This window comes from Gouania willdenowi, chromosome 18, assembly GCF_900634775.1.
Source record: "Gouania willdenowi chromosome 18, fGouWil2.1, whole genome shotgun sequence".
NCBI classification, from domain to species: Eukaryota; Metazoa; Chordata; class Actinopteri; order Blenniiformes; family Gobiesocidae; genus Gouania; species Gouania willdenowi.
The window spans coordinates 6698501-6711689 of NC_041061.1; the positions used below are offsets into that span (position 1 = coordinate 6698501).

General features: G+C 39.3%; 1 protein-coding gene across 1 annotated transcript in view; it reads right to left on the bottom strand.

Moving 5' to 3' along the window:
- Window positions 1-12571, bottom strand: part of LOC114480857 (dual specificity testis-specific protein kinase 2-like) — a 31892-nt gene extending 19321 nt beyond the window's left edge. Inside the window, exons 1-2 of the mRNA XM_028475280.1 lie at window positions 12410-12571; window positions 11543-11947 (exon numbers count right to left, since the gene is read on the bottom strand). Of these exons, the coding sequence (XP_028331081.1) occupies window positions 11543-11719 (177 nt within the window). The 5' untranslated portion in view covers window positions 11720-11947; window positions 12410-12571. The remainder of the gene's footprint in view (window positions 1-11542; window positions 11948-12409) is intronic.
- Between the last annotated feature and the right edge of the window lie 618 nt (window positions 12572-13189).

A 13189-nucleotide genomic window follows, 5' to 3' on the forward strand; every position in this document is an offset into this window, starting at 1 on the left:
CTGTAAGTGACACTGTGTTGTTGCTGCTGCTAGAATCTAGTGAGTGCACATATAAAGAGAGTAATATGCTTTTAACAGAGCATGTTATATTACTGTGATGTTGCTGTCGGACTAACGTTAGCTTGTTAGCTCCTTTGAGGGAGGAACTTTGGAAAGTTTGGAGGCAGGGCAAGAGAGCAGTGGGAGGGAGGGGGAGAGAGGGATGTGAGTTGCGGACTGCACCTTAAAACAAATATATTGTGAAATTGTGCAGTGCCAATCAAAATTCTTAATTTGCGCACTGAATAATGCAAGCAACGAATATAATGAAATAGTAACTATACCCAAGTACAAATATACAAAAAAACCAACTATGTACAAGAAACAAAGTACAAGGTGCAGGTAGCTTTCAGATACCGTATTTTTCGGACTATAAGGTGCACTTAAAATCCTTTAATTTTCTCAAAAATCGACAGTGCACCTTATAATCAGGTGTGCCTTATATATGAAATAAACTACTGTGCTTCAACATACTGAACTGAAAAAGTGAGTATTGTTCTGTATTGTATGTGTTAAACCTGAACAATGTTGAGTTATTGTTAATGAGTTGAATAAAGTTTGACTTATCTGACTTTTTTATTTCGCTTATTGCGTCATAATTATAATAATAATAATAATAACAACAACAACAACTAACCGGTGCGCCTTATTGTCCGGTGCGCCTTATGTATGAAAATAGACCGTCAGACCCATTCATTCATAGTGCGCCTTATAATCCGGTGCGCCTTATAGTCCAAAAATATGGTAATATGCTGAAAAATAGTGAAGATGAAGTAGGGAGTTGGATTCTCTTTGATCACACAAATCCAACTCCAATTACACACAAATACCTCACAAGCATGTTTTAGGACAATATCGCACATTTATTTACACCCTATTTTTCCCAGAATTTGGGTGGCTGAGGGTAGCAAACTAATATGTCAGGTGTCTTGCGAGGTAATCTCGAGTAATGCCAGCGCTAACCTGGAGAAAGAGGACCTACACCTGCAGTGGAATCCATGAAGGGAGAACTCCAAGGATGTGATGGAGCTTTTATATAAATCTCAGGTAATCACTGCTGTGGGCCACAAACTTATTACAGCATCCCCAGCAAGGCTGGAAGTAACAAGGTGGCAGTGTTGTCCTCAAGAGTCAAGACCACACTATACTATCCTAGACCAGAATGCACCAAGACAAGACCAAGACTTTTGAGAGTCAAGACCAACACCACAAAAAGTCTAATTTAGAGCATTCTCTTTACTTTTAGTTTCCTTTTAAATACATTTGACGGAGAAAAACAAAATGTTGCCAACTCTCAAGGCACAATATGCAAAAATCTCAAATCTTGACAAAATTGTTCCAACTAAATTCTTGCAAGAAAAGTAAATCCTTGTATGTATTCAAAAGCCTCCAATGCCAGACAGATATATTTTAATCAGATTGTTATTGTCAGGTGTTTTTGATTAGAAATAAGATTGACTGGTTTTTTTTTTTTCATGCGTCTGTTCTGCCTCCTTGGAAATGTTTTCGGATGCTTTGTGTCAAACAATGAGCTAATGTTAAATGTTTTACGTCAAATTACAACATTAATTAATCAGGAACAGTTTCAAATGTCACATTATTGAAGTCAAAGAAGCTCTTGAAGAAAAATTCAGAGTTGGAAACAAACAAAGACTTGTCTCAAGACCAAAATCATGCATCATATGGGAAAAGAACGAGAATGCAGACATGAGGTTTATCCTTCAAAGAACACAATAAAATAACAGCTATTTGGAAAATAAGAGCATCAGACTTCCGTCTTCCAAAGGTTTGTCAACTATTACTTTAAAGATACGAGTTGCTTTGGTTGAGCCTTTACACAAGTATTCGTACTCAAGGCCCTGATCCAGGATTTAGGTCAACTTTTAGCTCAAGGGGAAAGTTTCTTTATCTTAAAGTTCAGTTTTTATCTCGAAAGAACGCCAACATCTCGATGCGTGCACAGTCTGACATGAACCGATAGAGTTGTTGGTAACCATGACTGCGTCGCTCAACGATGCGTCGTAATCTTCAGTTTGATGGACGCACACTCAGCATTTCAAACACAAAATCAGCACTGTTGTATGTGCGCGAGACAAGAAGAGAATAATGAGGGAATAAAGAGTGCAGCGCCAAGGCGCCGACGATCAAGTCTGCACTGGCCGGGCCATACCAACACGGCCCAGCAGCATCACAACAAACACACTCCTAATCCTCAGCACAGGCACACAGGAGACAGCTGACAAAGGACTGTGGCTTCTTGTGTGTTTAGCATTAGGAATCCATCTCTTACTCCTCCTTTGTTCCAGGTATCAGCTGAAAATGTTCCAGCAGACTGGATTTTTATAGAGATGTGTTCACATCTCAACACGTCCTGTTGGGAGAGTCCCAGCTTTCATCAGCTGAACAAGGGCCACCTTCCCATTGCACGTAACTTAAGACGAGACTTTCAGAGTCGTTTGCAAGTTAAACCAATTATGAATGGCTTGATACTCCATGTGGAAAGGAAAATAGTTTTAGTTCTTCAAGGTACAACAATGTGTAAAAGTAGCTTGAAAATGCTTAGCAGGTAATGCAAAGGTAAAGTGCACACACCCACACATCACAGTAATTATTGTCAACAGTTCCATAATGGCATACTCCATACTACACACTAGAGGTGGGAGAAAAAAAATCGATTCTTAGATGCATCGAGATTCGGAGATGGACGATTCTGAATCGATTCTTTAATTTCCAGTAATCGAAAATCTAAATTTTAGAGGCGGAACAAAAAGGCCGTGGAACTGTGGCGTGAAGTGCGTTTCCAGAGGTACACTTTAAAGAGAACACCACAACAAGGAAGCATGGACGTGCGGGAGTTAAGACCAGCCCTGTGCAGCTTTAAATCTGATGTTTCTTTAATGTCCACTGTGGAAATGAACTGGACAAGAGCCACACTGTATGTAAGCTCTGTTACACTAAAATTAAGTACTTTGGGAACACAACAAACATGAGAAGCCATACAGCACGTTTTCACATGGAGGAGGCAAAGTCGGCTGCTGCTGTGGCTAAAAGTTCCTCTGCTAACCAGAGAACAATCGAACAAGTCACAACAAAGCTTCCACCCTCTTCAGAAAAATTAAAGTGGATTATCAAGTCGATTGCAACATTTATTGCTAAGGATTTACGTCCTTACTCGGTCGTGGAAAACCAGGGCTTTCGTTCACTGCTGCGGCCATCTCTTCTTGACGGTATTTTACTGATACGGCCATCCCGAAGATTTACAACCAACCAAAACAGAAGTCATAGCATCGCTGCAGAAAGCGGGTAGGATAGCAGTGACATGTGATGCGTGGACATCTTATAACCGCGCACTTTCTCTAATGACTGGAAGCTAATTTTTTTTTTTTCCCAATTGAAGTTATGTTATGTTACAAGGAAGGCTGCTACTACCTTTGTTTCAAAAACTTTTCAGTTCACATACTTCTTCCATTAGTGTAATAAAGGATATTAATGGTAATGTATCTTTTTTCTAACTACAAATAATATTTATTTTTATACAGTGCATAAACAGTGAATACAGATATTTTGTGAATAAAACATGCATCAAAATACATTAATAATCGATTTAGAATCGAATCGAAGCCCCTTGAATCGTAATCGAATCGTGAGGTGCCTAAAGATTCCAACCCCTACTACAGACTACAAACTCAATGAGTATATACTGTCTACTACATACTATAAGTATGATTAGGATAATGAGCGTTAACACTGAAGTATACTTCCAAGTTTCCCAAGATGCATTTGGAACCTACAACGACAAAAACCTGAATCACACTGAGGCTAAATATCTCTATTGATTCTCCATCTTTGAAAGTTCTGAAAACATTTTAGGTGAGAAAGTGACCAAGTAAAAAATAAACACGTGCTCATTTGATCCATAAAACTCGCCAGAAACGCATTTCATGTCGACATTTCGGAGATTTTCAGAAGCCTGCCATTTACTACAGAACAAACTTCCGGTTAACTTCAAAACAAGAGCCCTGTTTTTTAAAAGCCTTAAACTAATGGAAGACAAGAAGAGATACTTTTGTTTTGAAAAAAGGTTTGATTTTTAGCTTGAAGCCAGTCCCAGAACGATTTTACATTCTGCTCGCAATGCATCACGGGGCGGTTGAGTATGACTAGTGTGCTGAGCGTGCATACTTAAAAAAGGTCCCCATACAGTATACTGTACATCCGGGAATTTTTCGGAAACTCAACCTTTTCATACTATTTCATGTGAACGCACTACATACTAATTTTGAAGTCAAATTTAGTATGAGTTGTATATTAGCATGAAATTTTGAACAGTCATTGTTTGCAAACATCACTGCACCGATAATGGTTAGCAGTCGCCAACGACAAAGCATTAGTTTGTGGTACTTTGTGTGTTCCTGGTTTGTATTTGGGGCTCCAATTTTCAGGAATATCACAGAAAATAGACGGAAATCACGTAATGATGCCCATAACAGGTTATTGATGGACATGTCAAATCTTGCAGAATTTGGCGTCATGGTATCAAATTGGAATAAATGACAAAAGTTAAGCCAAGCATTTTTACAAAGAATTAGGGACGTTGAACATTACGGTAACGACACTAAATTAAGGAACATTTTAAAGTTATTGACGAAACATGGTGAAAACAACCAAGTGGCCTTCCAGCATTCTTTTGAGATAAACAACTCGTACGCTACTTAGTTTCGCAAGTAGGGAACTCTCTCTGTAAAATATTACCAATACAAACCATGAAAAACTTCCCATCTCTGAGATGTTCAGGAAGGTTCTTTGTTTTTAAACAGCAGTGTTTGGCAACCTAATTGCTTCACATTACAGCATGTCACAAGCAGCTGACGCAGCAATTCTCAGTAGTAGCACCAGGCTGTCTTCAACCACCGCTTAAAGGCAATTACCAGCGCAAACCTATCATCACCTCACTGTGCAGCCCAACACACACTTCTCACATTAAGAAACGGCATCACAATTACAACAGTGACTGGTTTTCTGAAGCTAAAGCTTAAATCCAAAACGAGTGCAGTCAACAGGTTGGTCTGTTTTTCTTTGCTTTTAGTAACAGCCCGACAGATGACTCGTGAAATAATTTAGGTAGAGAAACTGTTCAGAAAGTGTGTTCAGCTGATGGAAAATGAGTCCAGAAAATGGGAAACTTACAATTAAAAATAACAGACTAAAAGCCAGCAGTAAAACTTGTTTTGCCCATTCCAAACCAAAGTGTAAAATTAGTTAAAGCTGCAATAATGTTAAAGAAAAAGACTGATTACCAAAACAACTTTTCACTGAACAAAAAAGAAAATCAATAGCCTAATTACCTTTTGAAGCCTAGATTGTCCATTTTGAAATGGTGCAAAAACAAAAAAAACTTCACTAGTCTTGAGTCTTGGATTTTTATGATCACAGAAAAAAAATAAAAAAATAAAAAATAAAAAAAAAATCACAGAATTCGCTTCCTGAAACGAAAATTTATTTTAAAAGGTTTGTATTTATTCAAACAATGCCAAGTAGTAATGGCCATATGAGACACCTTCACATGCATGTTTTTGGGACAATACCACACATTTACACGCCATTTTCCTCCTAAATAAGTGTCTGAAGGAAAAACAAAGAGATGGAAATGTAAAATCCTGCACAAACGTTTACGATACAAAACGTTGCAAAATGACGGGCCTCACCTGCTGAAATGGAAATGGCAAAACGACACAGACTAAACCTTCACCTATATGTTGTTTATTTTTGGCGTGTTACTACGACCTCCATTAACGCCTGTAAAACTGTAATGAACGTGACTCGAGCAGTTATCACAATACTTTTTGGGCTGCGGTGAGTGTGCGCCCCCTCCTCGCCCCCCTCGCTGCGCGAGGCACCGCACTAATAATCTACCGGCTGCAATACATTCAATAAGATAATTTACGTCGGGTTTGCCTCGGGCTCGGGCCTACAATTTAAGTTAATGGGTCGGGCTTTAAACTCCAAAGTTGCGTAACAATATCACACATTTTGACAATTTTTTTTGTGAAATGGAATCTTAAATTTTATATTTTGTGATGAGTGCTACGTGATGACTTAGCACTATATAAAGAAAGTTAACTTGAATCAAATTGAAAATCAGAATCCCACAATTTTTGTAGTTTATACCAAATTGGTTGGTAAATAATCTTAAAGCTGCATCAAAAGTAGATTTAAATGTATCAATTTAATGTCAATTTAAATTAGATTTTTTATTTTGAAATTGGGATGGGATTCTACCACAGTTCAGTGCAACCCTAGACAATGCTCCATATGACCTCCTGCTCTCCAAAGTGTCAGTAAACACCATTTGTTACATGTAAACAGGAAGCCGAGCACAAATGGGAGCAAGCTAAGATATTAGCAAATGTGGAACTCACAAAAACCAGTTTGAGCTTTGTGTTAAAACTAGAAACTTAAAACCATTACGAAAGAGGATAATAAAAAAAAAAAAAAATAGCCTGCAGTAGTTAACAATCAACTGATGATGCCACCTTGGATTAATGGTTTTATAGCTGGAGTGTTTTAAACGTCATCTTGCTGAGGTGGAAAGAAGCCAGACTCTTTCAAAACGCTGAGATCCATTTCTTTGAAGAACATTAAAGGAAGATGAAAAACAGCACCTGAAGGATTTGCCTCGGCACGCATGCTCCCTCCCCTCTTTCCTCACTTTCTTTTTTTTTTGTCATGCTCTTGCCGAGATTTTTCTCCCCCTCAAACTGCACAATTACACACACTTTGGGGGGGGGGGGGTGGAAGTGAAAGGCTGAACGTCCGCCTGCAGCGAGCCTCCATTGATCCGCCCTGAGAAGGGAAACCCAACAGCAGCTTCAATGAAAGAAAAACGGTTTGGTGGCCTTTATTAAAGCCGCACAAATCACAACTCATTTTATGGCCAATCTAAATGCTAAACTGTTTGACAACTGTTTATTTAACAGCCAGACTGATCCTAAGTTAAATGGCAGCAGTAGACCTGATGACATTTGCATGCTCATTGGCCATTCAAAGGTTCCAAGCTGAGGGAGTGGCTTCACGACTTGATTAAAGGAGAGGACAAAACCAAAACACAGGCTTGGAGAAAAGACAAGACTCGCAAATCTGAGTCTTTGAAATATTTCACATTCTTTTTCTGTAAAAGGCTTCGAAAACCTTTTTCCATGGAGGAATTTTCAGTCTCCATTGAGTTCTCTGCATACGGGCCAAGTCAAACATCACAAAACTAAAAAAAAAAAAAAATGGGTCAGACATGTAATTTTATAGAGAAACGGCCTCAAAAACTGACCATGTGGCCAAATGCTTTACAAGAGTAACCAGAGTAAGAGATGGTTACCAGACTGGTTTAAAAATGTACATTTTACTGTTTACTTGGACGTTTCGTACAAACCAAACTGTTCCAATACCATCAGCTACAATAACAGGATTTTTCAGCACTGCTCTAAAAGCCTGGTTTTTACCCTGAGGCATTAAACAGCCCCCGACCTAATGACCTGTGAAGATCAAGGCTCGAGTCTTAAGCACAAAGAAAGACTAAGCGTTACAGTAAAGAACCCAAAAATCTCAAACATTTCAAAAATGAGCTGAAAAGAAGCTTAGCTATGTGAGATTTTAAATAAATGTGCACAAAGTAGAAGCAAAACTGAAATAAATGTCAGCGTGCTTTTTAAAAGTTGATTAAATGTGTGAAAGATTGCAGGTGGAAACAGGTTTGTTACGTTTAGTTCAAACCAGTCTTTGTCTGCTTAAAGACATGAATGTGTGAATCAGAATTCAAGCTCACAGCCTCTCATTTACCCTTTAGAAGTTTCCTAAATGTAGTTTCAGGTTATATTTATCAGCTATTATTTGCAGTTACTGACAAACTAAACATCATGAAAAACGCTCAATATGGATTTACTAAAATCTTGTAAATAATTACATTTTTCTACGCTTCAGAAGTAGAAATAGTCTTGCCAAATCTCACAAGATCGAGCGCAAATTTCGTAGCGCAAGATTTTGTGTTATATTTGACAAGTTTGTGCCCTCCAAACACTTGCTCCACAAATCAAATAATCAAAACAGAAAAGGGTGATATTCTCATTTAATATGTAGATGAAGGTATACTCCATGTCATATTACCATTTCCGCGATTTTAGTCCGGTTTTCGTAAACATGGAAAAATCGGAGGCCCTACGACCTTATGCCAGTGAGCTCCTAAGCAGCAGCTGTGGCTGCAGATGTAGTTTACCTTCACTACTGTCATATTGATCAATTTTGGTTTCTGCATGCTAAAACTCTTTAACTAAATTTTAAAAACAAAAACAATAAAAGACATTTTTATTAAAAATAACCAAAATTATAGCTATTAAATATATAATTGAAATTAAAAATAGACAATAATTAAATAGAAAAATACAGAAATGAAAGGAGATCATTGATTAAAGAAATTTAACAAAAATGACTAAATGGAATAAAAAAATAATCAGTTGAAATAAACACCAAAGATCGTTGGATTGTGTTCCTTCCATGAGCCTTAAAGTGTCACCAATACATCTACTTCTAAATTTACAACAAGTACAACAAATACTCAACACGTTCGTTTAAATCTTCATGGCCATCAATAACAAAGCGTTTCCTAAAATTAGCTCCACAACAAGCAGTCAGCAGTGAAAGAGACGGAGGCTGCTGGTCTGAACAGAGGCGGGCGTAGGGTTACCTCCACGTGTGACAGACACAGAAGAGATCCTCTTACACACTAAACACACACACACACAGACACACAAAATCCAGCTTGTACCACACGTGGGTCACTGCCACAACTCGTCAACATTTTGAGGAAAGGAAACATCTTAAATCAGTCAGTTGGCTGAAGTTGCTCATCTTTTAAAAAAGACTTAATTTGTCAATGCTAAACAGCATCAACACAGCAGGAATATTGCAACACTTAGAAATGTTTTGGGACAACGTAAACAGGTGGCCAAATAGATTGAAATGTTGAATATCATGAAAAATGTCGCAACCATTTTTTTGCAGATTACCGGACTTTACTCCTGAAATGGAAATGGCTGTAATGACAGACTAAAGTAAACCCTAACACCCATACATGTTTTGGGACAAGATCACCAATTCCCGTAATATTTTTTTTTACCGTAACAAACGGTTGGGTGAATTTTGGACAGATGTCGCATCTTATGTAATCTTGAGGGTTTCTCTTCTGCTCAGCTGAAGCACAGAAATAAGTAGTTTCGCAATAACTATGGAAAGCTGGTTAATAAGTGTGATCAGATATTGGATATCTGTCCGATATCAGCCGATAACAAAAAGAGGAAAAAGCGAGTATAGGATTATATATTGTTTTATGTAAAGTTATTTGTCAGGGTTTTATAATTTATTTATTTTTTATTCCATTGTAGAATATTCTTATGTTCTTATGTCTGTAACCCATTAATTAATACATGGGTAGGTTTTTCTCATTCCTACCGTCGTTGACTATTGTTCCCCGTTTAAGTAAAATCACGTGATCAAACATTCAACACTACGAATAAAAGTAACCAGAGGCTCTGCAGAAGCATCCAATAAGGAAAGCAAAAGCAATTTATTATGAACAGGGAGTGTCTCCATTCAATCTTTTATCTTCTACAGATTGATATGGTAGCCTTGAGTATTGGTCATTACCGATATACGGTTTCAGCACGAGTCATACATACTTTTATTACTTTATTTCTGCCACTAATTCACTCTGCAATGCCAGCCAACATTATCCACCTCTTTTTTTCTTTTTTAAATGACACAATCTGAACTGTAACAGCAGCAACAAAGTTTACAATTACCGTACGTGATCATTGACCGTTACATAGCAATAGAAACAAAAAGAAGAAAGCCCCTCATGTTAATCACCCTTGATCAGGAACTATTTAAATAATGGAGTTCAGTTTTTAAATTTACATTTATGGTTGTGACACTTAATGCCTAACACAGGCGCTACCAACCTTGGGGTCGGGACCCCATTTGGGGTCGTGAGACACTGGGAGGGGGTGGCCAAATTCCTGCAACTACACCAAACTTGCCATATTTTAACCTAGTTTCATCAATTTGCCATATTTTTGCTCCTTTTAATGCATTTTTGCTACATTCCTCCCATTTCTGCCACTTCATCAAATTTCAATGCCTTTTCGGCACATTTTCCATACTCATTAACCCTTTCCACCACTTTTCCCACCTAATGTTGCATGCTGACCCATTATTGTCACTTATAACTCTTTAACCCCATTGTACTTTTATTTTTGCCAATTTAAACACATTCATTTGCCAGTTTAAACTAATTTTCCCTACATTTTTAAACTTCATTCTGTTGCGCAATTCTTCTTTACAATGTAAACAGTGAAGTGACACTGCGCCCAGTAGTCCATGTTAATGTTGTAGCAAAAATGAAGCAGAAAGCGGCCGCCGTCACCGCAAATTTTTGTAGTAAACATTATCAAATATGTTACTATTAATTGTTACATTATTGTATGTGTCACACACATTGTGGTTGGCGCAAATCTTGAGACGATTTATACATTTAATTTCATTTTTTTCTTTTTTGCAAGAACCTAAAACTCCACCTATGCCCCAAGGGTGGACATACGCAACTGGCGGCCCAGGGACCACATGCGGCCCTCGGTCTAATTTTATTCTGCTCCTAAAGTAAATGTAAAAAAGGCCAAAAATACACAAAACATGAGCAAGAATACATTAAAATACAAGATGAAAACACAGAAAATACTCCAAAAACACACAAAATTGATAAAAAAAAATATTAAAATAACAGTAATACACAAAATCACTCCAATTATAGAAAATGACAACAAAAGTACACAAAAAGACAAGAAAAACACAAAAAAATGACCCTGTAAACCCTCGTATTGTTCTAAACTGTACCTGGTCAATAAAGCTCTTCTGATTCTGATAAAACAAGCAAAACGACAACAGAAATATTCATAAAAAAAAAACACAAAATGACACAAATACACAAGAATAAAAAAAAAAAACATATTTTATAGGAAAAATACACAAAACAAAAAAAGCACAAAATGCTTCACAACGAGCAAGACAACAAACATACACAGAATGAGAGAAAAACACACAATTACGATAGAAACTATTTGTTGTTTCCTGTATTAATGCTCAGATCGCTCATTATTCTAAATGCTGACACGAATGTTGATCATGTGACCCTCTGATCAAACATTTTATTCGGCCCCGCTGTGATAAAAGTTGCCTACCTCTGCCTTTGGGGTACACGTACCCCTGTTTGGGAACCATTGAAATATTTATCAACCTCTTTCTAGTTAATCCTCAACGTGACGTCAGGATGAGGATGCGGATGCGGTGGTTGCCATGGGTACAGGGGGGTGTAAAGGGGATGGGGATCAAAGCAGTTTCCACATGGTGTTAGTTATTTAAGTAGAAGTTGAAGAAGAAGAAGAAACATAAGTGTTCCTCTCACCTTGAACACCTCAGAGAAGAATCCCGCTCCGATCTTCTCGCAGCTGAAGTCGTCCAGTCGCGCCAGGCTGGACACTGCGCTGCGTAGGGCTCGGTACGAGGACGGCCTGGTCCGGTTGGTTCCGTGCACGCTGTGCATGGGCGGCTCTGCCTCGGCTTCCTCCTGCTCCGGCTCCATATCGGTGGAGAGAAAAACGTGTGTGTGTGCTTTAAACTCCAGCCTGGCTTCTTCTTCTGCTGCTGCTGCTGCTGCTGCTGGGGTTCCCCATGGTCGGCTGGAGGAGGACGAGTGGCGCGCAACTGCGGCGGTGCATCCTGCGGACTTCAGTGCGCCGTTTGGGCTCCGGCGAGTCCTTCGTGCTGCGCAGCAGGAGGAGAGAAGGGAGGAAGTAGCTCCTGCTGCACACTGGGAAAACCAAAAAGGGAAGAGTTCATGAAACACAAGAGACGGACACAGACACAGAATATCCCCCCCAGTGGCTCTGACGCATGAACATTCACCCTCCAGCTCCGGATTCAGCGTTTAAAAACCAACCAATCATTAAGAGCTCGTGTTATCTCGCTCCTTTTGCTAAGATAAGCACCTCTTCGTGCTATTATTTGCACTTTGCACGCACGCACGGCCTCCCCTGAACGGATATCAAGCTGTGGGAAAGACAATCGCTGAGATCCAGAGCGCACCGTGTGCGCTCTGGATCTCAGCGATTGTCTTTCCCACAGCTTGGGACTCACTGCGGTGTTTAAATTATAGATGTCCGACCATGGAGCCCACGCTGACGCTGACGCACACATGCCGGTGATCGCGCTCAAAATGCTGACACATTGCTGCTGCTGCTGCCGCACAGAGAACCTCCAGGCCCGGGCTTACCTGCTCCCAGGCGGTGTCCAAAAAGAACCGCTCTGCTAAGGCACCATCCCGGTGCTGTCGGGTGGTTTTTTTTTTTACTGACTGACTGACTGACTGAGCGTCCGTGGGTTTGGCTGCACACGCAGTGCGCGGAGGAAGGGCAGCGGCCACTTCTGCCGTGCTTTATTGGAGGCGGGTCCTCACGTGATCAAGGCAAGGGGAAAAATGCACCTGTGGGGGCGCATTGCACGGTGTGTGATCGCTGTGCGGTGTGTTTACAGCCCACAGCCTGCAGGCGCACATTTGGACCAGTCATGGTGTTGTTGTGCAATAATTCATGGAAGCATATCTGTACCATATTTCAATTTAAAATGGATTAACAGAAATATATCTCCCCCCCCCCCCCCCCCATTTGCAGAATATAGTTGCATATTCTTTAACTCATAAATTAAATGATAATAATTTAATAGTTAAAAAATGCAGTTATATTTTGAAAATGGAAAAAACATTTCCGTTAATACATTTTAAATTTAGCTAGAAAAGCACTCGGAGAGCGCAGACCTCCACCAAGCAACTCAGGCTCAGCTAACATCACGGTAACATGGTAAAATTCAGGATTACCATGACTACCTGTCAACATTGAGCTGGTGACTCGGCGAGAACTCATGACATCATCACAAGTTCCACAGTTTGGATGGGAAAAAAATAGGGATTTATATATATACACATTTTATTTTGGTAGCCAGAACATCACCAAAAAGGAATCACCTGCTCCTCATCCCATTTATCAAATTTTCATTG